A 24004-nucleotide genomic window follows, 5' to 3' on the forward strand; every position below is an offset into this window, starting at 1 on the left:
CTATGAGAATATTAACTGGAAGTGGTCTTGGATGTTAACGAAACTCGTTAAAGTTCATCACAAATAGTCAAAAAATAGCCTTTGCTTTAAATTTTTTCTACCTATTCGTAATTTAGTCCATGTAATCCTTAGATGAATATTTGTTGAAATATGTTTAGCTGTACCCAAAAAAAGAGCAGAGTGAGCCATCCTGTCTATACTCTTACCCGTGGAACACATAGGAACACAACTTCACCGGGCAAAGGTTCCGTCTTAACAGATGGTCGGAATTATTTTGTTGAAGGTTTCGTTAAAACCTAACGTGCGTGCCGTGTTCATGAAGGTGTGGATGACATTTCAAATAAGTACATTTAAGCTGTTTAAACACAGGACGTAGCTGTTTTGTGGAAGAAGATATGGCCGCACGGAGCTACGCTGCTTGTGTTGTCTGCCGGAGGGCGGGTGTCGTGAAGCTGGTGTCCAGGGTGAGTGCACTTTGATGGGGGTCAGTGAACGCAGCATCTTTATCGTGGAGGTCAGACAGAAGAGATGTGGTTAACTGACAAATAAGATAAATAAACAGAGTAGAAAATCTCTGTTCATAGCACGGCTAGACAGCATTAAACACAATTATATTTCTTTATCAGTCAACTAACCGTCTCCTTCTCTTTGTATATATTTGATTTTTCTCTACTGTCTACGATATTTCTCGCCTAGTTTTTGGCTGGGACTTGTAGGTACAATGTATTTTTTTGTCAGTATTGGAAAGTGATTAAGTACATTCACTCAAGTATTGTGCTTTAGTTAATTTTTTAGGTACTTGTACTTCACTTATTTCCATTTGATGCTACTTTATACTTTCTACTCCACTATATTTATTTGAATACTTCTTCCACCACTGGCTTTTGGACAGAGTTGCTCTCTCTTCAGTTCTAAATCTAGATATTATTTCTGATATTAGATATTATTCTGGCTATGGCTACATTTTCATTATTTAGTCTTCATAAAAACACTACGAACAGTAAATCTCTGATTAATTTATTTGTGATTTAACATTTCAACATATGTTTTAATGCTGAATCTATTCTTTAGTTTGTTTGTTTACCAAAATCTAGAGTCAAATACTATCTTAAAGTATTTCTAGGCTGTGTATTACTCTACTACAATCTTAGAGCAGAAAGAGGGGGGTTGTTACTGAAAAGGTCATTTATTTTTACTTTTTATTCTCAGGGAATGAGCGCAGCTACAAACCCACAGTCCCAGCTAGATTTCCTGAAAGGAGAACGACACAGGAAACATCCAGGTGTGACCAACCTGAAAATACTGCGTCTACCTGAGGAACTCCAGACGGCTGCATGTTCAGTTATTCACAGTAGGTCCAGTTGTGAATGTTGCTATTAGAGCTGCAACGATCAGTCGATTAATCAAGTATTTGATCGACAGAAAATTAATCGTCACTATTTTGATAATCCATTAATTGTTTTGGGTAATTTTTTAAGAAGAAATGCCAAATTTCTCTGGTTCAAGCTTCTTAAATGTGAATATTTTCTGGTTCTGGACAAAACAGGACATTTCAGGTTGCATCTTGAGCTTTGAGAAACAATCATTTGTCACCATTTTCTGACATTTTATAGCCCAAAACAACTAATCGATTAATCAAGAAAATACTCGACAGATCAGTCGGTAATGAAAATAATCATTAGTCTCAGCCCTCATGGCTATCAGTCTGTATACCAAACGTTTCTGTAGCTTCAAAGATCCTAAATTGAGTCAGAATGTTGTGAATCTCTCCATTTGTAGGAGCTCAGGTGACACGGCTGACTGAACGCGCTCTCAGCCTCACAAACTTCCTGTGGAGCAGAAAACGAGCGGTCGAGGATGCGACTCTGAGGCAGAAAGCTGTGAGTCTGGAGAAAAAGCTTTGGGAGAAAGAGATGGAGAGGAGAGGAGGTGGGTGACAAAAGAATGATAATATGAATGTGATAGAGGATGTACATTAACTTAACAGAACTTATAGTATAGATGTGTTTGTTTGTTGTGTTTGTGCTGAAGACAAATAAATGTGCTTCATATTTCAGAAATAGACGAGCAAGCGCTGGATGATCGCATCAGGAGGAAAGTCGTCTCAGAGCTTAGAAGAACAACGTATCATTGGACTCCCATGAAGTAACACTTAGTTTTATATACATTTTCTTCATATATGCACAATATCCTTTAATTTGGCAGCTTTTTTGTTATAGCGACAGAGCATCAATTACCCAAATTAAACAAGATACAAGTCTGATTTGTTGCAGTGCTGCAGTTTTTCTTTATTAGATAGACTTGCTTATTATACATGCTGACACTTATTCTATAAACAGCTGAAGCGCTTCAATAAATGAGGATCTGAACAAAACCAGAAGTGGAAAGACAGAGTTTCAAGAGTGAACCCTTTTCTACAACTGATAACGCAGATGAGGTTACATACAGCTCTCTCTCTGTGTTCCAGGTATGATGAAGAGTTAGGGGTGGTGTACATGGCTTCTCGGCTGGCTGGAGGCTACGCAGCAGTGAGGAGAGCTCTAAACGAGGTAAAAGATCCCTGATTACCATACCATGTCTTTCCTTAAAAGAGTCAGTCCATCCAGATCACAAAATATAACTTTTACATGTTTAATGGTAAAGTTGGAGAAGAAGAAAACTGTAAAAATGTGTTCAGGGATTCAGACTTAAATGTTTTTTTCTATTATTTCAGATAAAGAAGAGAGAACCCTCCTTTGCCCCTCAGTCTCTCCTGGATTTTGGTTCTGGGCTGGGAACCGTTGCCTGGTCAGTGGACAACAGCGGTTCAACATAACGAGAGTTTTCATGTAAGTTAGGAGACTATAAAAGTTCTTCTGTCTTTCTCCTGCAGGGCGTCACACTCGTACTGGGGCGACACGTTGAAGGAGATGGTGTGTGTTGACAGCTCCGGGCCCATGAACGTTCTGGCAGAGCGACTTCTTAAAGGTTCACACTCAAACACTTATTTTCTTTTTGACTGAACCAGTTTATTATTTGTGAAAAACTTCATCAGGAGGTCTGAACACTGTTGTTGTTCGTCGAGCAGGTGATGATGAACGAGCCGAACCTCTCATCAAACAAGTCTACTTCCGACAGTTCCTCCCCGTCTCTCCCAAGGTAAGAACCACTTTATTTTTATTTCAGCCATATAAAAAAAACACTTTCTGTATTCAGTGTTAAGGGTAGACCTGTTAGCCTAAGAATTTATCCCAAAAAATAAACTCTATCTTCAAATTTGAAAGTCACATTCAAAACAGAGAAATTTCTTGCATTCAGCTAATCATCATCAGTGAATGATATGATCGTCATCAGATCATTGTGTGTGAATAGTTCAATACAATAATTATTACAAACATTTAGATGCAGCCGCTAACCAGCTAAACTTTGTCAGCTATGATTCAGGAAAAGCCTGTTTTGGTTTCTGTCTATTACAGATCTTTCACGACAAACGTCCTCAAGCACACAGTTGGGTTTCAATGTCTCCAAAAGCATTTTTATATATATATATATTTATATTTTTGGCGCATTTAATGCCTTTATTAGATTGGAACAGTAGAGAGAGATGACATGGAACAAAGGTCCGCGGCTGGATGTGAACCATAGACGTCACAGTTATGTGGATGTATTTTAACCAGTCAGCTACTGGGTCACGTCTCCAATGGTGTTTTTAAAATGTATTTATTTATTCATATTCAAGTCTCCCTGGCTGTAAATAGATTCTGTAAATAAATTCAAAACTTTATCAAGAGAAAATTCCAAGACTATAACTGCTAATCGAACTGTTGTAGTGAGCAGTGATCTCTGGGAAACGCAGTGTAAAAGAAAAGAAAAGAGAAACTCTACTGTAAGCGCATAACACCAAAGAAGTAGCAGAGGATTAACTTGTTAACGTTTAGTGTTGTTGCACAAATCTCGAGTATATATGAAGCTCTGACAGTCGTGTTTCTCTTCTCAGGTGCAGTTTGACTTGGTGGTAGCAGCTTTCACCCTGTCAGAGCTTCCACATGCGAAGGAGCGAGAAGAGGCGGTCGTCACTCTGTGGAGAAAAACAAGCTCATATCTGGTCAGTTGAAATAATGATTAAACATTATTTATACAAGTCTTATACTTTAATATTTCTTTAGTAACGTCTATGACATTGTTGTTCTTGTACCACAACAAATATAAGGTGTGAATATTTACCAGATGACAGATAATTTTCTATGTATGAACTGAACATATACATATATAATATTCTAGTGATTATAGAGGTCCTAGTTTAGTTAATGACATGTTTTCATATTATAGGTGCTGGTGGAAAATGGGACCAAAGAAGGATATCAGATGCTTATGGAGGCCAGAGACACTTTATTGAAGGTATACAAATACAGCAGATGAGATGACATTTTAAAATTGTTGTGTAAATAGTTTTACACAGTTAATTAAAGCAGACTGATGATTTATAATCTCTTAATTCCAGAAACAAGAGAAGACTGTCCACGACACCAGACCAGCGTCAGTGTTCGCACCGGTATGTTAAAATCCCAGCTGGTTAAAAATATTAACGCCATGTTTTCAACAAGCAGCGTCACCGTCGTCTTCAATATTTTCTCTCTACCGTTTTGTGTTTTTTTTTAGTGTCCACATGACCTGATGTGTCCTAAAATGGCACGCGAGCCCACCATCCCCTGTAACTTCCACCAGCTGTACCATCCTCTGCCTCTGTCCGGGGTGAGACTAAACCCTGGATGTCTGTCAGCAGTCTTTTTGTAATGTCAGACACGGACAGTTTGCTTATTTATTAAGCTTGATAAGAATATAACTTTAGGTCCTCCCTCGTCCTTTTGTACGTTTTTAGAAATTGTCTTAAAATCAAAGAATTAGTGTGAAGCTTGACTTTCTGTAGATGGAGCTATTTTCTGTTTGTTCACTGCTCAACCTTGACTACTTTGTATTTAACACACTTTATTTCATTATTTCATGTGTTAACTGTAAAGGCTCATGCACACCTTCTTGTAGGCGGGTGCGTAGGAGGAAGTGTCCTTTTACTTGCAATAAACTTTATTAAACTTTATTTATTAGTATTTTTAGAAGAACTTCTGTTGCAAAATGTGAGATTAATTTTATTAAAATATCAATTGTTTCTACATGAATTAGACAATCAGACTAAAAATCAAACATTGAAGTCCTGGATTTTTTTTCTTTTTTTAGCACAATGACCGTCAGACGGAGAAGTTCAGCTACCTGATCTTGAGTCGGACAGAACCAGCAGAGGCTCAGACAGACGGTGTGGAGTGGGCGAGGCTGATCGCGCCGGTGCTGCGCAGAACAAGACACGTCCACTGTCGGATGTGCTGCCCTGACGGACAACTACAACACCTGGTGGTGACGGCTCGAAAACACGGCAGGTGAGGTTCCTGCATCGCACATGTTGTCTGACTCATCAGCAGCTGATTCAGTTCACTCATTTTGATTTGTTGCTTTGTGTTGATTTGTCCATTTATCTACCTGACTATAACTCTTATAAAAATGATGAAAAATGAATGTTACAGCCTGCTTTCAGTATCATTTCTGCATATTATTTATTAACTGCAAACAGCGATAACGTTACAGGAAAGAAATGTCTGAAAAAAGGCTGTTTGTAACTGAACCAGTCAAATTCTAACCAGCATTTGGCACAATGACAGTTGTTTCAGAACCTGTTTATGATATATATGTGCAGTATGTATTATTAGAGGTTTTATCTGATTATCAATGAACAGAAAATGTGTCAGAACAGACCAACATGAATACTCTTAGAGGTCATTAGCAGGCTGAATATCAACACTGATCTCTGATTTGATTCAATTGAATTTTAATCCATTAAGTTCAGAACTGATTAATTTCAATTCTTGATTCAGTTACATCAGATAAATAATAATATTGTATAAAGCGCTCCTCAATTTATCCTGAGAAATCAAATTATTACTAAAAATTATGATATAATTAAATTACTGCATTCACCAGGTGAGCAACACTGTTGTCATTTGAACATTAAAGACTTAATCATCAACACATTTCCTGATTATGAAACTACGGACCACATATTTTCTTTCTTAGTCAAATGTAAAAAGACTCATCAAACATGACACATCTAAATTTTCAGGCCTTCATGTGCAAAACAGTCGAGCAACAATAATAAAAGACCTGAACCACTGGCAAGAGCTTCATCATTATGCATTAAAACAAAAATCGATCCTAAACAGCTACACATGGACTCATAGGCTGGATATTGATTGAATTATGTTTTATACTTGTGCCAGTTCAATACTGTACCTGAGTTTCGGTTTTTCCAAAATGCCAATGTGGGGAAAAAAAAACTTTCTTCATTCAACAAACGAAACCAAAGTTTAAATAAGGAACTATCTAATCAAAGAATAAGTAAACAAGATTACAAATCACACCTGACAGTCAGTTCCTGCCTTCGATACTCGACACGTTTCTGCTGGTACCAGAAATGTTGAGCGTCAGTGCACAGTCCTGCAGTCACGTTAGTGTTACGCTTTAATACGTCACTGAATTATCTTCATTTGTTTTCTTTTTGTGGTTTCTGATCACGGCTTTTGTGTTTCATGGTCTTCATTCAGGGACGTGTACCGATGTGCCCGGAACAGTGACTGGGGAGATCAAGTGCCGACCACTCAGAGAGTCGAGGACGAACTCCAGAGTGATTCAGAGTGATGATTCAGCAAGGAAGGAAACAAGACACAACTCATTCATCTGTCAGACTTAAGGAACAATGGAAACACCCTGAAACTGTGATAACAATGCAGTCTGAAGACTCATCCGCTTTTAGTTAACCAGAAAATCTGTTCTCTTACTGGAACTGTTAAAATGCTGACTCACTGTACAGCTGATATCTGCTTATCAAGGATACTACAATTAAAAATTGGTCACACTGTATTTTACTGAGCTTTATTGTCACCACCTTCAACAAACCACAACCCATTTCTTTTAACAGACATGCTGCAATTTGTACTGAAGCTTCAAATTTACTCACATCCCAAAATCCAAAACAACCACTGATCCCCTCCAGACATCTTTTAAGATGTATATAAAATACTTTACTTTGAATAATAAATTGTGTCCAATAATTACCTCATTAAAATCCTTAAAATGACATCGAATCCTTCTCCCTCATTAAAAAGAATCAATAAATATGCAAATATATTTTATTTCATAAGTTTTACTGCTGGACACAAGATGTCTCCTACTTCACTGTATACTGGAGGCTTTAAGTTTCCACATCACACTTGTGTAAGTTGAATATTGGACCAGTATTGGCTTCTAAACTATTGGTGATGTCATAGATCCTGCTCGTAGGCCCACCCCTTTAAATCAGATTTTCAATGAGCTCACAGAAACTTTCTACTTTCAGCAGATGAATGTGAAAACAACCTTCTAGTGTCAAACTCTGCACATATGGGTATCTTCCACAGTTACAGTCTATTTACTAAAAAATGTCCTCTTTGTGTCTTGACGGACAGTGTTTTCCTGTTCAGCTGCAGTGGAAGTATAATAAAAAGAGGGACTTTAGCACTAAAAAGACTTTAAATTTAAAAGGTATCGACTTGATTTGACTCATTTGGACGCTGAAGCTTCATATTAGCTTCAGATAAACTTTTAAATATATTTTTGCACAGAAGAAGGACTGTGGATTTCGTCCCCCATCACTTACATTGGAAATGCATTTTGAAGGGATCTTCTAATGGTCAGTATGAACAGGAGGAATGATTACAGCAAGAAAAACCTATTTAAATGTTCATTTTGGGCTCCTAACTATTGTTTTAGGACAGACTTGAAAAATTGTGAACCTGTCCTGACACAAGAAAACATACACATCTGTGGTCTACCATACAGCGAGAGAAGTGGACTACCCTGATATAGACTTCAAAACTATGTAGTCCTTCAACGTCTCCCTGACCACTCGAAATGTTGGGACATCCAGCTTGAACAATGTGATCCCAGAGCATCTTAAATGTATGTGAGGATGCCGTCACACCTGTCTATTGCGTCTCTGGTGCTCAGATTTATTTTAATGCAAAGTAAGAAAAGACTCTCAGCAAAAAAATCTGCAGGTTTTAAAACCTTCATAAACTGGTCTTCGCTCCTCTAAGCAGTCATTAACATCTGAAAAATCTGGGACTTATATCATCAACCCTCGTTCAGTTGCCATTTTTGTTTATATTCTTGTAATACAGTAAATATGAACACATAATTACAGAAAATCTTAAGTCAGCACACGTTCTTTCAACATCTGTTAACTCCCAACAATCTCTTTCAGAGCCGAGGTCAAGTCTGGATACTTGTACTGAAATCCGGCCTCTAAAGTCCTCTTGGGTATGACTTTCTGGCCCTGGGTGAGGACCACAGCCCTCTCTGATCCCATTAGAGTATTCATGACGAAGCCAGGCACAGGAAATATAGTGGGCCGCCTCAGGACCCGCCCCAGTTCTTTGGTGAACTCATAGTTGGTGTTCAGGGCAGGTGCGACTCCGTTTAACACTTGCGGTGAAGGGGAGGGGGCGTCTGCGGGGGGTTCCAGGGCGTGGGCGATGATTCCCGCCAGGTCTGAGACGTGGATCCAGGGGAACGGCTGTCTTCCGGATCCCAGAGTGCCCCCGAGGCCGAGCCAGAAGGGCAGCAGCATTTGCTTCATGGCGCCACCGTCACGACCGAGTACTGCCCCTGGGTGGAGGGAAAGCAGGAAGTTTATGTGTTTGTTGTCATAGGTGAACTTCAGGTGAATTTACTTCATAAAAGGGATTATATAGTGCTTTTCTTTTTTACAACAGACAGTGAAGATACGTCAAAGTATGTATTGATATATTTATTGATACATTTTTTGGATGTAGATATTTTTTAATCTCTCTTCCATTTGTTTCATTCACTGCACTTTTTAATTATTGTGATTGAAAGTTATGTTGAATTAAATAAATAGCTGGTATTTCTAGTTTGGTGTTTTAATTATTTAACTGTATTTCAACCTGCACTCTCAACTTTTGCATATAAATGAACATCCTTTACATTTAAGGCTTTGCCATGCGAGTCCACACCACGCTGATTAAGCGTCTCATCGCCAGGTAAATCTCTCTGTATTTCACAGTTTACAGAATTTTTAAATCTCATGTCGGATGCGACATTCCCGCGCTGGCCATCTGGCTGCTAATCGTGCGCCTCTTCCAGACCTTCTAAATGTTATCAGACCCATTGGATCAAATTCTGATAGTGAAACGAGTCATTTTGCAGGGATTTTGCTCAAAGCAATTTATCCAACGTTTTACAGCCGTAACAGTAGGTTATGACCAGGTTACAGGCATACTGGGACACATCCTGGTGGGCCCTTTACTCTCACTGCCAGAAGAGGGAGACAAAAATCTGCACTCCAGATTTAAAATTTCTTTGTGAAGCACTTTGATTAACAAAAATGTGGTCTATAAAGAAATTTGACTTGACTAAAATGTCACAAACCCACCTGCTTCTTAAACCTGTGTGTGTGTGTGTAGATTTCTGCCACTGCAACACATGATTACTGGTACCATTAATGTTGAATTTTCTCCTCCCACCGCCAGAATTTTCTACTGTAAATGTATTTTTAATTACAGTATTTATTCATTCTTTAAACATATAAATGGATTATTTGTACGTACCAGGCCTGATGACCACTTGTTTGGTGTTTTTTGTCACATTCTCAGGCAGAAGTGCGGAGGCCTCCCACTCTTTCACAAGTTTTGAAAGCAGGTCAAACGGTGTCCATTCGCTGTCTTCTGTGTACTCAGCTGTCGGACTGGGCTGGTAGCACGCTGTGGGTCGAAAAAAGCAAAGTAAGATATACAACAACAAACATCACTGTCTGTATTATCTAGCATCCAACAGCATTACAGAATCTTTAAACTGTATCACTTTTATAGAGACTTACCTACACCTGATACCAGGACCCAGGAGTGAGGAGGAGTCGGGGAGGCAGCGATTGCTTGAGCGAGAGCTTTTGTAGTGTCAATGCGACTGGAGAACAAATCCTTCTTGTAGCTTTCGTTCCACCTGAAACAACAAAAACAGATTAAATATTATAATATAGAGAATATACAGATAAAGCTACATTAAAACAGATGGGACAACACCCTCAGAGGTACTCACTGTGTGTAGAAATTACAACATTCACTTCAAGTTTATTTCAGTTGTGCCCTTTGTATTTTGGAGCTGAAACAATTAGTTTTATTTGCAGCTATTTTGATAATTAATGTTTTAGTCAATTTTCAAGCAAAAACACTGGTTTGGCTGACAGTAAAACAATGCAGTGACAGTTTTCTAGGTTTAAGCACATTTGTGGCTCGCTAGTTTTACTGTAATTTTGGGGACAAACATAAAACACAATGAGTAACTTGTTTGATAATTAATGTTTCAGTCAATTTTCATGCAGAAGTGTAGAACGTTTGCTTGCTTCGTCTTCTCAAATATCAGGATTTTATTTGTCATTCATCACCTTTCTTTGTCATATACAGAGTAGGGCTGCAACTAAGGTTTTTTTTTTAAGCTATGTTTTGGGGAAATTTTTTGCCTTCAATGGACAGATGAAATTAGATGAGTAGACAGGAAACAAGGAGAGAGAGAGAGGGGCATGACATGCAACCTAGCTACAAGGGTGCTCCACTAACCTTTATTTCATTACCAATTAATCTGTTGATTATTTTTTCGATTAATCTATTTGTTGTTTGGTCAATAAAATGTCAGAAATTGGTGAAAAATGTCAATCACTGTTTCTCAAAGCCCGAGGTGATGTCATCAAATGTCTTGTTTTGTTTCTTTTGACTAAAGAAACCAGAAAATATTCACACTTGAGAGGCTGGAATCAGAGAATTTGGAAATTTTCTCCTTGAAAATGACTCAAACAAATTAATCAATTATCAAAATAGTCGGTGATTAATTTAATACTTCATCGACTAATCGTTGCAGCTCTAATACAATGTGATCGTAATCAACATTTTCAACAATTTTCTGACAACATACAGACAAGATGATTAATTGATTACTGAAGAAAATAATCAGAAAATGAATCATCCATTCAAAAATGTTAGTTGCAGCCCTGGTTTATTTGTTGCTCACCATCGCAGCGGGTTCATGAGATTCTCTCCGGCCAAATTAACGGCACCTTCGCATGGTGGGAGGCCACTAGACTCCAATTCATCCTGCAGAAGCAAAGAGGAGGAAAAGTACAAGAGTTTATATGTGATGGTGGATTTGGAGACAAACACAGAGAGGTGAAATAAATGAGATCTGACAGCCAGTAGAAGTTACTGAGCCTTTATGATTCAGGATTCTGCTCCCTCCAGTTTTACTATAACTCTGAATTAATCTGAGATCGTACCCATGTTATCTTTCCTGGACCAGGCTGGCGAGATATCACTGTGACCTCATGACCTTTGCCTCTGAGCAGGCGAGTCAGCTCACGGCCCACAAAGCCAGATCCTCCTCCTACAAGGAAGACGATGTAGAGAAAAAAATCAGAGGAACCAGCGATAAACACAGAATCCACTAGTAACAATAAACTGATGATAAGAGAAAAGTTAGTTATATCAGCCTTAATTTCACTGTTATACATTCTTCATTATGCTACGGATGCCTTAACACTTTATTAGATGTAGGACTGCAGCTAACAATTATTTTTATTATCGATTAATCGTTTTTTAGAGATGAGGGATTGATCGATTAATCAATTAGTTGCCAACTATTGAATTAATCAGCCAACCAATTAATCATTTGGAGTCAATTCTTCAGAAAACAATATAGAATAGAGTAGAATAGAATATCTTTGAGTTATGGTCTGTTGATCGGAACAAAACAAGACATTTAAGGACATCACCTTGGGCTTTGGGACACAATGATTGAGATTTTTTACCATATTCTTACATTTTACAGACCAAACAACTATTTAATTAATCAAAATTGATAGATTAATCAATAAGGAAAACGAACAGTAGTTGCCATTTTAATCATTTTGTCTATAAAATATAAGTAAATACTGAAAAATGGTCATTATAATTTCCCACAACCCAAGTTGTTGTCTTCAAATGTTTTTTTTGTGTCCAACCAACAGTCCATAACCCAAACACATTCAGTTTATAATCATGTATGGCAAAGAAAAGCATCAAATTCTGACATTTTAGAAACTGATACCAATAAACACTTAAAATTGTTTGCAATCAATTTTCTGTTCGTCGACTAATCGATCAATTGATTAATTATTGCAGCTCTAATTAGATGTAAACAGACTTTAAGACACTGAAAGCACGTTGTCAGAAACAGTGCGCATGCGCACAACACATGCTTACAAAACAGGTCTCTATGCATTAGTTTAACAATAAATAACAATAAAATACTGCTGTGACACTTTTCTTTCTCTGGGTTTAAGCATATTTGTGGCTCGCTTGTTTGACTGTAATTGTAATTAACTTACTGGTTCGGAAATTGAACTTATGTCTACAATGCTAACATTAGCTAACAGCTAGCTGCAGCGTTATGTCACATTGACCTTTCCTGAGCTACTTTAAAACTTAGTGTGATTCCGGAAAAACGTACATACCTATTAAGACTCTCATGGTCACCAAAATACCGTCCAACGTTGAAATAAATATTGGGTGTGGCTGCAGGTATCACCGATCTTCATGAAGGTACTGTTACGTGAAGTGACAGTGGGTTGTTTTCGCCTTTTTGGACCAAGAGGAAATCCGTAGCCAGTTAAATACGTCATTTTGTAGTTTAAAAAGCACTATGTGGGAATTTGTTATAAAAGAACAGGTGGCATTCAATCACGGCCTTATTTAAACAGAACCCGTTATCTATTAGTTATCTACACAGTTGTCTATTGATTTTTATGTACTAAAGTTGTGTGTGTTAATGTGGTTTCATTAATGTTTTTATGTTGTAGATGTACAAAAGCTAATACGAATTGTTAGTGACTTTAATCAAGCTTAATTCATACAGTCAAACTACAAAAACCTATGGTGTCCATAAATGGCGACCAGTGGTTGAAGAAGCATTTAGATCCTTTACTTAAGTAAAAGTACCAATACAGCAATGTAAATACTCCATTTCAAGTAAAAGTCCTGCATGAAAAATCCTATTTAAGTAAAAGTATATAAGAATTATGAGCTAGTATCTCCTTAATGGGAGAGGAAAGAAGGAAAAAGAAAGTTCTGATACACAAATCTGTTTTCAGTTTTTGGACTTTTTCTCTAATCTTTGATTTTTGGTGAAATATTTGATCATTTGAACATTTATTGAAATGAAACCATGTTTGAAGTTTAGAGGGAAAAATCACTATTTGGTGGAGCTGTTAACAACTCATAGACATCTGAAATGTGACGCCGACTACACACTGCTTTATGTAAGACGTCAAAGGCCAAAAAGGTTGGAAACCACTGGTTTCATCTTTAACAATGTGTTGTATTTTAAAAGCTTGTTATATTATCCATTGTGTCAAATCTTCATCTGAAAAGTAACTAAAGCTGTCAGATAAATGTAGTGGAGTAGAAAGTACAATATTTCCCTCTGAAATGTAGCGGAGTGGAAGTATAAAGTAGCATCAAATGGAAATATTTATGTAAAGTACAAGTACCTCAAAATTGTACTTCAGTGCAGTACGTGAGTAAATGTTTCTAAATTCAAGGCATGAAACAAGATGGAGTTACATCAAATTCAGCTGCCAATATAACAAAAAAATTAAAAAATCTATAAAGAAGACACAAAATAAACATAAAAAGGGTCAGGGTGTAATAATACATTCCTTTGTCTTAAAAAGTTGTTTGGCGAGTCGCCTGAAATACTGCAACTTGTTTTAATATTTATTTTATTTATATTATTTATATTTTTTACCATTATTGTTGATATGTGTTTGATTTATTGATAGATTTTCTATCATTAGGACTGATAATGTAATAATAATGCTATCTGGAGCTGCTGAATGACATATTTATTATATATATTTATTATAATAACTTTGCAGCTCTATCATTTATTTGAACAATAAAAACACTACGGAGCAGGTGGTGTTTATAATTGATATTTTTCACAACTAAGTTAACTGTTATATGAGTTATGTTTATGCCTGTATTAGTGACCCGGAAGCTGCCTGTCTCGTGACGACAGACAGCAGCAGCACGTGGTTTTGATAAAGAGATAAATTGAGCCGCAGCTTCATTAACAGCCTCTCTTCCTTGTTGCGGTTGATGGCGTACTGATCGTGTCGCGGCGTGACAGACGAAAACCAGCGTGTGTTGAAGCTTCGTTGACGGTACATGTTCATGTCTTTCATCGGCTTTCTTTATCTTTATTGCAGCTGATGTGTTTATTTATCTGCTTGTGGCTGTTTTTTGCCTTCATTTCCGCTCATATTGTCATTGTTAGCGGCCTGCTTTCAGTGGCGCCAGCAGACCTCATGGTTGGTTCTCATGAGGGCTGTTTGAGCTTCATTTAGATCCCTGTTAAGTTAAAATACTTCATCTGGATGGTATTTTTGGAGTTAAACGTCTTAATAAGTGACATTTCTAATTAACTACCAGATGTGCTGTGTTTAAATGTTTTTAGTTACATGAACAGCTGGCAGGCCTCAATCCTGGATCAGGTTTTAGGTTTATCAGAAAAGGTTAAATCCTTTTGCAACTTACTAGAGCTGCAACTAATTAGCGTCACTATCAATTAAAGGACAAGTTCACAATTTTTTCAAGTCTGTCTAAAACAGTCAGGAGCCCAAATGAACGTGGAAATAGGTTTTTCTTGCTGTAATCGTTCCTCATTAATCTGTAGCTTATTTTCTTGATCAATCAATTAGTAGTTTGGTCTATAAAATGTTGATCAGTTTCCAAAAGCCCAAGATGCAACCTCAAATGTCTTTGTTTTCAGTCCACAACTGAAAGATATTCAGTTTCATAGTCATAGAAGACTAAAGAAACCAGGAAATGCTCACATTTGAGAAGCTGGAATCAGATAATTTGTTGTTTTTTCATAAAGATTGAAACTAATGAACTCCAAATGACTAATCAATTATCAAAATGGGTGCAGATTAATTTAATAGCTGGAGATTAATAGTTGCAGCTCTAAAACTTGTGCACCTGCTGCAGGAATATTATATTGACTTCCATTTCATCTGCACCACAGACCAGATGCTGAACTTCCTTTTTTTTATAAAGACACCAGATTTCTCTTTCTGATATGAATCCACTTTAAGCTGCAGTTCTGCTTCACACAGTCAAACCTTAATGATGATTTGCAGTCCGTGTTTCACCTGAACCTCATGATTATTCCTTTTACTGCACTGATGGGTTTGACAACACAGATGCCAGAGAGGATGTTAATCACTTGTGTTGCAATTTGAGACTAAATATCTGATTTCAATTCTTTTTTTAGGACTTAACATCTGGACTGGATGGATCTCGATAAGTTAAGGTCAGTATCATCAGCCTCCAGGTTGTTACATGTGCTGATAACATGAAGTTGAAGACTATTGAACAATCAAGCGTGCACACTACATGTAAACTAGGGCTCAACAAGCTGCAACTGATGTCATTATCAATTAATTTGATTACTTTGGTTTGTCTATGAAAGGTTTAAAAAAAAAAAAAAAAAGTGAAAAAATGGCATTCAGTTTCTCAAAGGCCATGGTGATGTCTTCAATCAGCTTATTTTGTCTGACTAACACACACAAATGTGAAGATGTTCAATTATCTGTCATCTATAATAAGAAAAAATGAAGCTGGAACCATCAAATGTTTCCCGTTATTACTTGAAAAATGACAAATGATCAGGTATCAGAGTAGTTGCAGATTATCGATGAACTGATCATCGCAGCTTTAATTGTAAACAACATAAGATGCAGCTCAGCAAGCTCACGTCAACTCACTTTTGTGTTTTTTACTCTTACAGGTAATATGAACGTGTGAAATGCATCCAGCGTCGGAGCAGCTCAACTTGGAATTATGTGATTTTATAAGCACCTAAAGTAAAATGTATTTACTTCCTTGTCATGTGTTCAGTTGTAGGACTAATTTAAACATTAATTCATAAATATCTGCCTGAAAACGTGGAATTTGTCACTTAATGCACCACATGTCTGAGGCTCAAATCCCTATTGTATAATTGTCTGAAAGTGTTGTGATGCAAGTTGTGAAATTCATTGTATGTTGTAACCGAAGTGATCAATAAAGTTGACTCAGTCAAAATGTGTTTGTCCTTTTTAACTTGCATATAAATCAGGTTGTAAGGTGGAGTCCAGTAATGTGTTTTGTTTTGTTTTTTTTTTTGCTTTATAAGTAGATCAGTAAATGCACAGTGATTAAGACTTTGACAGTTATAACAATGAAAGTTACCACTTAGTTTATCTTCACTAAAACAGATGAACAAAGTGTAGCCATGCATAAAACAGGTAATGAGTCATAACTTGAAGCTTTCTGGTATATGAGACTTTAGATTTGTTTGTTGAGCCAAGTTTGTATAGAAAGTAAATCTAACAAGTTAATGTACCAGTAAATTCCGATTTTTTTATTGAACAGTAACATCAGAGCATGTTGAGTCTTTAAAAACAGCTTTTACAAAACAACACAGTGCATAATACCGTTATAAATGACCCAGGAAAGAAGCTGTAATCTACATGTCGGAACAGAAAATCAAAAATGCTGGTAAGAATTGTCATAATTCATGAAAAATCCCCATTTCACAAAGCAAAACAAGATCCAGAGTATTAAATAAAACTTACAGATCCAGTCGGATGAACTGTTTCTGCTGTAAATAGATTAAATTAAAGAGGGTTTTAAAAAAATATATTTTTAGATTTTCATTAATGGTCAATATCAGTCACTGAAAACTTGAAATGTGTTGATAAAGGCCAGCGGGACGGTTGGAGTGAGGTGGACGCTGCAGAGTGACCACATGTTGGGAATCCAGCCCCGGACATGTAAAAGAGGAGGGAAGCGATCTACCCTCCATGATATGTGTTTCAAGAATGGATTTAAATACTCCTTTTATAAATACAAGCTATTCAAAGCATCAAGCAGCAGATTCTGTCCAGGCTGTAAAGCGTCCAGTGTGTCTATAATGCAAAGCGTGCACAGAGGAGCAACAATTAAACTTTTTAGAAATTAAAGTAATTCATCTGAACGGTGGGTTTATTACTGAAAATAAATGAGTGAACGTTTGCTTTTTGGGAACCATATTATCGTTATCACCCGAATACAGTACTGTGTGTTTTCTAGTTATGAATGATTGTTTTCCTTGTTCAAGTGTTCTTCTCTGTAACTGCCACAAAATATAATACAATAAAAATGTAAAAAAAAAAAAAAAGAGCATTTACAGTTCTGTAATACAATTTAGGTACAAACAAGTTCATTTCTTGTTCCTGCACCACAGATGTCATCAGTCAAACTGATGACTGGTGATGTAAAATGTTTCAACACGAATCTACAAACCTCTGAGCTGGTCCTCTGGCTCACAATTTTTCAAGTCTGTCGTAAAACAGTAGTCAAATATTTGCTCGCTGTCATCATTCTTCCACAGTAACAGTCTTATTAGTAAAATATTCCCTCTTTGTGTCTTAATGGACAGTGTTTTTCTGTTTGTTGGATTGTAACAAAAAGAGGTAATTTGACACAGTAAGTTTGAAAGATATTGACTTGGTTTGACTAATTTGGACGACTGACGCTTCATATTTGCTTCAAATAAACTTTTAAATACGTTTTTGCACAGGAGGACTGTGGATTTTGTCGCCCATCACTAACATTGAAAGTGCATTATGAAGGGATCTTCTAATAATCTGTATCATTAGGAGGAATGATTACAGCAAGAAAAATGTGTCAAAGTTCATTTGGGCACCTGACGTGAAAAAATGTAAACCTGTCCTTTAAACACAGCTCAAATGTTGCCGTAAGTGTAGTTGTGCGTCGTTGTAGAGTGCTCTCTTTTATGCACAAAGTTCATTCAGCACTCATGTCTCAGTCTGTGAACCAGAAGCTCCTGAGCTGTGATTGGTTTCAACGGTACTGAGTCCTATTTTACCCATAATCCGACTCTTTTTAGTCCCTGTTTGGTCCTGTGAAATGCCCTCAAAGAGTCGAGCCATGAAAGCGAGGCCGTTCTGCCTGATGTAGGACTTCCCAGCGAAGGTGTAGAGGACAGGATTGGCACAGCTGCTGATGAAGGCCAGAGCCGAGGTCACCGCACGACTGGACTTAATGATATGATCCAATCTGTAGACAAACAGAACATCTTAGACCACAACATAACTAAGTATATTTATTCATGTAAATGTAATTTAGTAATGTACTTAAGTACAATTTTAAGGTAATTGAAGTGATTTTTCCCTCTAAACTTCTCACATGGTTTCATTTCAATAAATGTTCAAATGATCCAATATTTCACCAAAAATCAAAGATTAGAGAAAACGTCCAAAAAACTGAAAACAGATTTGTGTATCAGAACTTTGTTTTTTCTTCTTTTCTCTCCCATTAATCATCTCACGACCCCTCAGATTTATCTGGTGACCCTTGGGAGGGGCCCGACCCCTATGTTGGGAACCACTTGACTAAACTAGCTAACTGATATAAAGTAGTTGTAACTAGCTCCACCTTCAGCAGCTACAACAGTAACATCCTGCTCTAACACTGATGCTTCACTATTAATAATCTAATGATGTCATATATAATAATATATCAGTCAGAGGGACCAAACCACTACTTTTACTGCAATACTTTAACTACATTTTGCTGCTAAAACTTATGTACTTTTACTTAAATAGGATTATTCATGCAGGACTTTTAATGCAGTATTTTTACATTGTTGTGTTGGTACTTTTACTTTATTAAAGGATTTGAATACTTCTTTCATATAGTACCAACCACTTGAAATACAGCAAAGATTAAATATTTATGTATTCAGTGTAAACACAGGTCAAACATTACCTGCATTTGTACTTAATCTTACAAAAACGCATGTTTTCATCTGATACATTATACATCTGCTTCCATCAGGCAAAACTTATGTTTGTTCTTCTATGAAACATCAAGGCTGAGTTCGTTATTTTGACTTCACACTTCTTTTAGGAAGTCCAAATTGTTCCCTTTTTAAATTTAATGCATAATGCATTGAACCTTTTAGAGATATCTGCCAACTTATTTGTTGTATGATTTCTTATGTACAACTCAGAAGTACCATACTGTGTGTCAGTGAAAATATTCGTGTGAGATCGTCAGTGAAAAGTGTGAAAAGCATCTGTTACTCACATTTCTCTTGTTGGTGTATCCTCACGGTACCACTGAGCTGCCACCTTAAACAGACCAACATAAAGTCAGTATCACTCAAAAGGTCAGATTATTTATCCTAAAGCATGTAGTGAGTTTTAAGTGATAGAGATACAGCGAACATGCCCCTCACACACCTGTATCATGTTGATAACATGGTACGGAAGCCAGAAAAGGCCAAACATCACCACAATAGCCAGGATGAATTTCTCGCTGCGGATGTTACGACGGAACTTGGTTTGCCTCAGGCGTCTCAGGATGAGGACGTAACTGGTTATGATGACTGCATAAGGAAGTATGAATCCCGCCACGGTCTCAAAGGCGTACTGAAACCTCACCTGCACACAGGAGGAAAAAAAAAAACAAACACAGATGTTTTCACTGTAATGATAGTGTGGGCTTCTGTAGACATGAATGGATCTGTTAAAACACAGCAGAGCAGGCTAAGAGCAAGAAAAACATACGGAAGCTTATTTTCATTCATAAAACAAACTCACAAACTGTTATTCAAATAATGAAACAAATTTCCTGTGTGTATAATATTACATAATTCTAGTATCTTTCTGATGGCATGTTTGTGAACCCTGGTGTAGCGTCAGGGTTGGATTTTTTAAACCACAGCTAGAAAACGCCGGTTAGAAATGTTCAAATCCTAAATGTAGGAGCTATTTCAGCTCCATATGCCAAACAGAGCGTCCTTATAATGAGATAATCAGTGAAGAGACTCATTTCTCCACCGATTTAGCTCTGTACTTTTATAAATCACTGCAGCAGAACCAGAGATATCATCTTTGTATTTCATACATGCTTATCAGACTTCATGCGTCTCCCACTGAAGCGACAAAAGGCTTTACGCAACTTTTTTCACCATGTGCAGTCAGACTCCCCAAGACCAGTAAACAGACTTTAATGTGTCGAATAGGTGTTCTCCTTTAAAGCTTAATGTCATCAGGTGCAGGTGTTAATGTGTTGTTTTTTTATTGTTTCTATGTTTGTGCCCATATTTGTGTTTTTCTACTCTCCGTGGAACGTTTAAGCTTTTAAGGAAGAATAAAACAATGGACTATGAGGGAATGAGGAACCTGACCTCCACCCTCTCTTACAGTAAGCCATGATAATGTAAAAAAAACTAACACGCAACACCAGCTCTGTATCTGAAATCATTCCATATATTCTTTTCCATATAGTCTCCATATAGTCTTTTCCCGTTCTGCTAATAATCCCAAAATGCTCCACATTTTATAGCTGTGAAAATCACAGTCGGGTCAGTGATGACGGAAAATGCAAATGATTCATGTGTCTGGAATCTCAGTTTACAGTGTCTGTTATCTAGGGAGAAGTGAATGAGTGATTTTGGACACAGCTGACCAGGACTCTGAAACCGCACCAATCATTTAAGGATAGTTTCACAATTTTTCAATGGAAGTGATGGGGGCCAAAATCCACAGTGTAAGTGCATTATGAAGGGATCTTCTAATGGTCAGTATGAACAGAAGGAATGATTATGGCAAGAAAAACCTATTTCAGTGTTCATTTGGGTATGTGACTGTTGTTTTAAGACAGACTTGAAAAACTGTGAACCTGTTCTTTAATTTAATTATTTACACCTTTGCTTTTACATCCTTTTAATGTCCTATGTGAAAAAGACCTGTGATAAACTGTCCCAACCAAACAGGAGCAACAAAGTGAACAAGAGAGTGACGGCGATATCAATCACATGCAATCTTTACTTGCCCACTTTTTATTCTTTATCATCCACTTTAGTGCCTGGAATTGGATTTTCTTTTTTTGCTACACCCTACCTACCGAATAATCGAGTCTTTTTTTTCCCCCTCTTTAAAATTCCTACACATAAGTGCTTTGAATTTTACTGTAAAGCACATATAAAGCAGAAGTGTAAACACATGCAACACCTTCAGAAATCTTAAAAACTACTACTTGTTTTGGAAAAGGGTGCATAGACTGCGTTATTATTGCTAAAACACTAGCATAGTTCTTTAAATGGCAGGTGTCAGTTGAGCACTCTGGCCCCCTGTCGCCAAGCATAAAAGTCTAAATCTCCCTCCGGTAACATCAAGGGCCGTTCTCAGTCTTTATGTTCTACTGTGCCAAAACAAAGTTGACATTTAGCTTGTTAACATCTTGGTTTACTCTGCATTCAGAAAGGCCTCGTTTGCCAGTTGACATGTGACTTAAGGGGTCAAATGAACCCTGAACCTGCACACAGAAAAGTGTCTGAAAAACAAGCAAACATTGACACCTCATGTCAGCCAAAGTCTGTTGTTCAATGTAATTAAATCTAAATATAATGGCTATAATGAAATTTTGTCAATGCAGAGTATTTTAAACCCTCATACCACCATCTCAGTTATCATACAAGCCTCCTGAATTGGCGGATCATGACGTCACATGAATGCTTGCAAGTCCTTAACATGGGAACTTTCTGACCCTTCCCATCCATTTAAGTCTGTGCACACCACAGCTATCATTACTTATTAATTGTGATTCTTTTTTTTTACTTGCCTTAATCATACCTGGATTAGTCATGCTTTGTTTGACATTTTGGGAAATGTGCCAATTTTCTTTATTGCTTAACGTGTGGCAAAGATCTTCTCATCTGACTCATTGCAAGAAAGTTAATAACCGTATTTGCTCTGTCTACTTACATATTGAGGACGGGAGTGTTTGGGCGCACACACCAGTCTTGTTTTATTCCTCTCGTCTTTGTCCTCCCTCACATCTCGAAACACTAGGGAGGGGACTGACATGACCATCACCAGCACCCACATGCCAATGAGCACCCTCATCACGAACTTCTTGCTGAACAGGAAGGACACTTTCATCGGAAACATCACGGCCACCATCCGGTGCACGCTCATCAGGGTGATCAGAAAGATGGAGGCGTACATGTTGGCGTTGCACAGGTAGAACAAGGCTTTACACATGGGGTCACCAAAGACCCATTGCTGCTTGGCCAAGTAGACAATGAAGAAGATGGTGAGGGCCATGATGAAGCCATCGGCACACGCTAGGTTTAGGATGAGGATGGTGGTGACTGAGCGTCGACGGGCGCGCACCAGGATGCTCCAGATGATGAAGATGTTGCCAGGGACACCCAGGAGGAAAACCAGGCCGAGGATGAGGGCGCCCAAGGCCGTGGAGAAGTCATTGCTCACGAGGCTCTCATCCTCAGGGCTTTCCGTAGGATTTGTGCCATTGTTCGCTGAAGTGAGGAAGGAATGAACGTTGTTCATGCTAGGAGTTTTAATTCTGAGGATGAAACACAAAACAAAGTTAAAATAGAATCCGTATGCTTTAAAGTTCAGTTTTGGTTCAACTCTAATGGAGGGATTTTTGTACACCCACTCTCAACACAGATCAAATCTCTGTTTCAGTATGCTGCAAACAACTTATTAAAAGTTAGAAGATGTTGTTTTTTTTTCTCAGATAGTGGCTTCAAAAAGGCGAGTTTGAGACTGACAATCTCACATCAAACATAGTTGCCTGACCTCCTTTTTACTGCTGCCATCATCAATCTGCTTCAATTCATTTTCAGACTTCTTAACATCCTGTAACTCTACATGTCTATTATTATATATGGATGTGTGTGTGATGTCATTGTCTTGTGTAATTCTACTTTCACACAGGAAAAGACAGCAAACATTAATTTCCTCTTGAAGGAAATGCTTTCTAACTGTGAATATCGAAAAGAGGTAGTAAAAGAGGAAAAAAGGTGATAGAAAGTACGGAGTGATTTGTTTCACATAGTCTTTTATCTGGATCGTAGCCAAGTTACTTGATCCCTGAGAGTACCTACGTTTAAAAAATGAAGATGATGATGGAGAAAATAGTTCACCATTAATTGACGATAATCAAACAGCACGTATTTGTTCACTAATCAACTGTTAAGTGAACTAGAGGGCGGCTACCACCCTGACGCAGCCTCTAAAATATTCACATCAGACGCTGCGGCCAACAGTGTGGCTCAGACTCAAAGACAGCATGCTAAAACACGTCAAATACTAACAGTACTGCGTCAAAGAAGAGCGGTATTTCAACATAGTCTTTCATTCACTTTCATTTTATATCCTCGGTCCCAGTTGTCCTCTTTTCTTTGGAGTCTTTCTCGCTGTCCTTCCTTTCACATGGAAACCAGCATCATGGAGTGCAGAGGTCACGCATGGTTGACCTCTAAATAATAACACACTTAATTTACACACTGTAGTAAAAGATGTTACATTCCCCTGACTAACCCTGACGTATACATACGCTGGGGACAGTGGAAAAATTAAACATGAGTGATGTAGATTGAAGATAATTGGCTCAGAGATTGGTCATATCACGAAAGAGAATACGACACCAGGTCCTTATTTCCTGATTAAGTCTTAATTTCCTTTTTCTGGTTCCAAGAAAGCCAACTGTTAACGTCCGTCTGACGGCTTTATAAGCGAGTGAATGAGTAACCAAAAGGGAATTAAAGCAAGACTTGCATCACAATTAAGAAATGCAACGGACAGGCAAGTCTAAGCAACACATGCTATCAGGTGAAAGCATTGTTTCTCAGAAATCACAACATTTTACAAGTTTAAAGAATTTAATCAACTCATGAAACTGTTCCACCCACACAGGGCTGTGCTACCTTTAAATTCAACATAAAACACAAAAGTCTGTTATTTATGATG

The 24004-nt window shown here is 37.6% G+C and overlaps 3 protein-coding genes and 1 long non-coding RNA gene across 4 annotated transcripts; 2 read left to right on the plus strand and 2 right to left on the minus strand.

Moving 5' to 3' along the window:
• Window positions 1-261: 261 nt before the first annotated feature.
• On the plus strand, window positions 262-6942 carry mettl17 (methyltransferase like 17). Its single transcript, XM_044368032.1, has 14 exons — window positions 262-464; window positions 1210-1351; window positions 1780-1929; window positions 2058-2145; window positions 2468-2549; window positions 2714-2787; window positions 2873-2967; window positions 3068-3138; window positions 3977-4084; window positions 4309-4377; window positions 4481-4531; window positions 4639-4731; window positions 5212-5408; window positions 6627-6942. The coding sequence occupies exons 1-14, from the start codon at window positions 396-398 to the stop codon at window positions 6718-6720; spliced, it is 1383 nt and encodes a 460-aa protein (XP_044223967.1). The 5' UTR covers window positions 262-395; the 3' UTR covers window positions 6721-6942.
• A 1261-nt stretch (window positions 6943-8203) lies between these two features.
• Window positions 8204-12768, minus strand: sdr39u1 (short chain dehydrogenase/reductase family 39U, member 1). The gene is made up of 6 exons (XM_044367989.1): window positions 12620-12768; window positions 11405-11511; window positions 11143-11225; window positions 9959-10080; window positions 9690-9842; window positions 8204-8727 (listed from the first exon to the last, which is right to left on the minus strand). Exons 1-6 carry the CDS (start codon window positions 12633-12635, stop codon window positions 8300-8302), a joined length of 909 nt encoding a protein of 302 aa, XP_044223924.1. The 5' UTR covers window positions 12636-12768; the 3' UTR covers window positions 8204-8299.
• A 1456-nt stretch (window positions 12769-14224) lies between these two features.
• LOC122993948 lies at window positions 14225-16253 on the plus strand. The gene is made up of 3 exons (XR_006406471.1): window positions 14225-14329; window positions 15442-15480; window positions 15958-16253. It is a non-coding gene; the product is annotated as an uncharacterized LOC122993948 (long non-coding RNA).
• Window positions 16254-17846: 1593 nt separating this feature from the next.
• ltb4r2b (leukotriene B4 receptor 2b) lies at window positions 17847-23015 on the minus strand. The gene is made up of 4 exons (XM_044368719.1): window positions 21989-23015; window positions 19460-19660; window positions 19305-19348; window positions 17847-18272 (listed from the first exon to the last, which is right to left on the minus strand). The coding sequence occupies exons 1-4, from the start codon at window positions 22574-22576 to the stop codon at window positions 18011-18013; spliced, it is 1095 nt and encodes a 364-aa protein (XP_044224654.1). The 5' UTR covers window positions 22577-23015; the 3' UTR covers window positions 17847-18010.
• Window positions 23016-24004: the final 989 nt, after the last annotated feature.

Source organism: Thunnus albacares, chromosome 12 (assembly GCF_914725855.1).
Source record: "Thunnus albacares chromosome 12, fThuAlb1.1, whole genome shotgun sequence".
Taxonomy (NCBI): Eukaryota; Metazoa; Chordata; class Actinopteri; order Scombriformes; family Scombridae; genus Thunnus; species Thunnus albacares.

What these genes read in the sequence shown, in the direction of transcription:
- mettl17 (XM_044368032.1), top strand. Translation starts at nt 396, where the DNA reads ATGGCCGCACGGAGCTACGCTGCTTGTGTTGTCTGCCGGAGGGCGGGT. An exon ending in TCGTGAAGCTGGTGTCCAGG is followed by an intron (nt 465 to 1,209) that starts GTGAGTGCACTT and finishes TTTTATTCTCAG; the next exon opens with GGAATGAGCGCAGCTACAAA. An exon ending in CAGCGTCAGTGTTCGCACCG is followed by an intron (nt 4,532 to 4,638) that starts GTATGTTAAAAT and finishes GTTTTTTTTTAG; the next exon opens with TGTCCACATGACCTGATGTG.
- sdr39u1 (XM_044367989.1), bottom strand. An exon ending in GTCCAGGAAAGATAACATGG is followed by an intron (nt 11,226 to 11,404) that starts GTACGATCTCAG and finishes TTGCTTCTGCAG; the next exon opens with GATGAATTGGAGTCTAGTGG. An exon ending in GGTCCTGGTATCAGGTGTAG is followed by an intron (nt 9,843 to 9,958) that starts GTAAGTCTCTAT and finishes TTCGACCCACAG; the next exon opens with CGTGCTACCAGCCCAGTCCG.
- ltb4r2b (XM_044368719.1), bottom strand. Translation starts at nt 22,576, where the DNA reads ATGAACAACGTTCATTCCTTCCTCACTTCAGCGAACAATGGCACAAAT. An exon ending in ATGTTATCAACATGATACAG is followed by an intron (nt 19,349 to 19,459) that starts GTGTGTGAGGGG and finishes GGTCTGTTTAAG; the next exon opens with GTGGCAGCTCAGTGGTACCG. An exon ending in GATACACCAACAAGAGAAAT is followed by an intron (nt 18,273 to 19,304) that starts GTGAGTAACAGA and finishes GTTTGTCTACAG; the next exon opens with ATTGGATCATATCATTAAGT.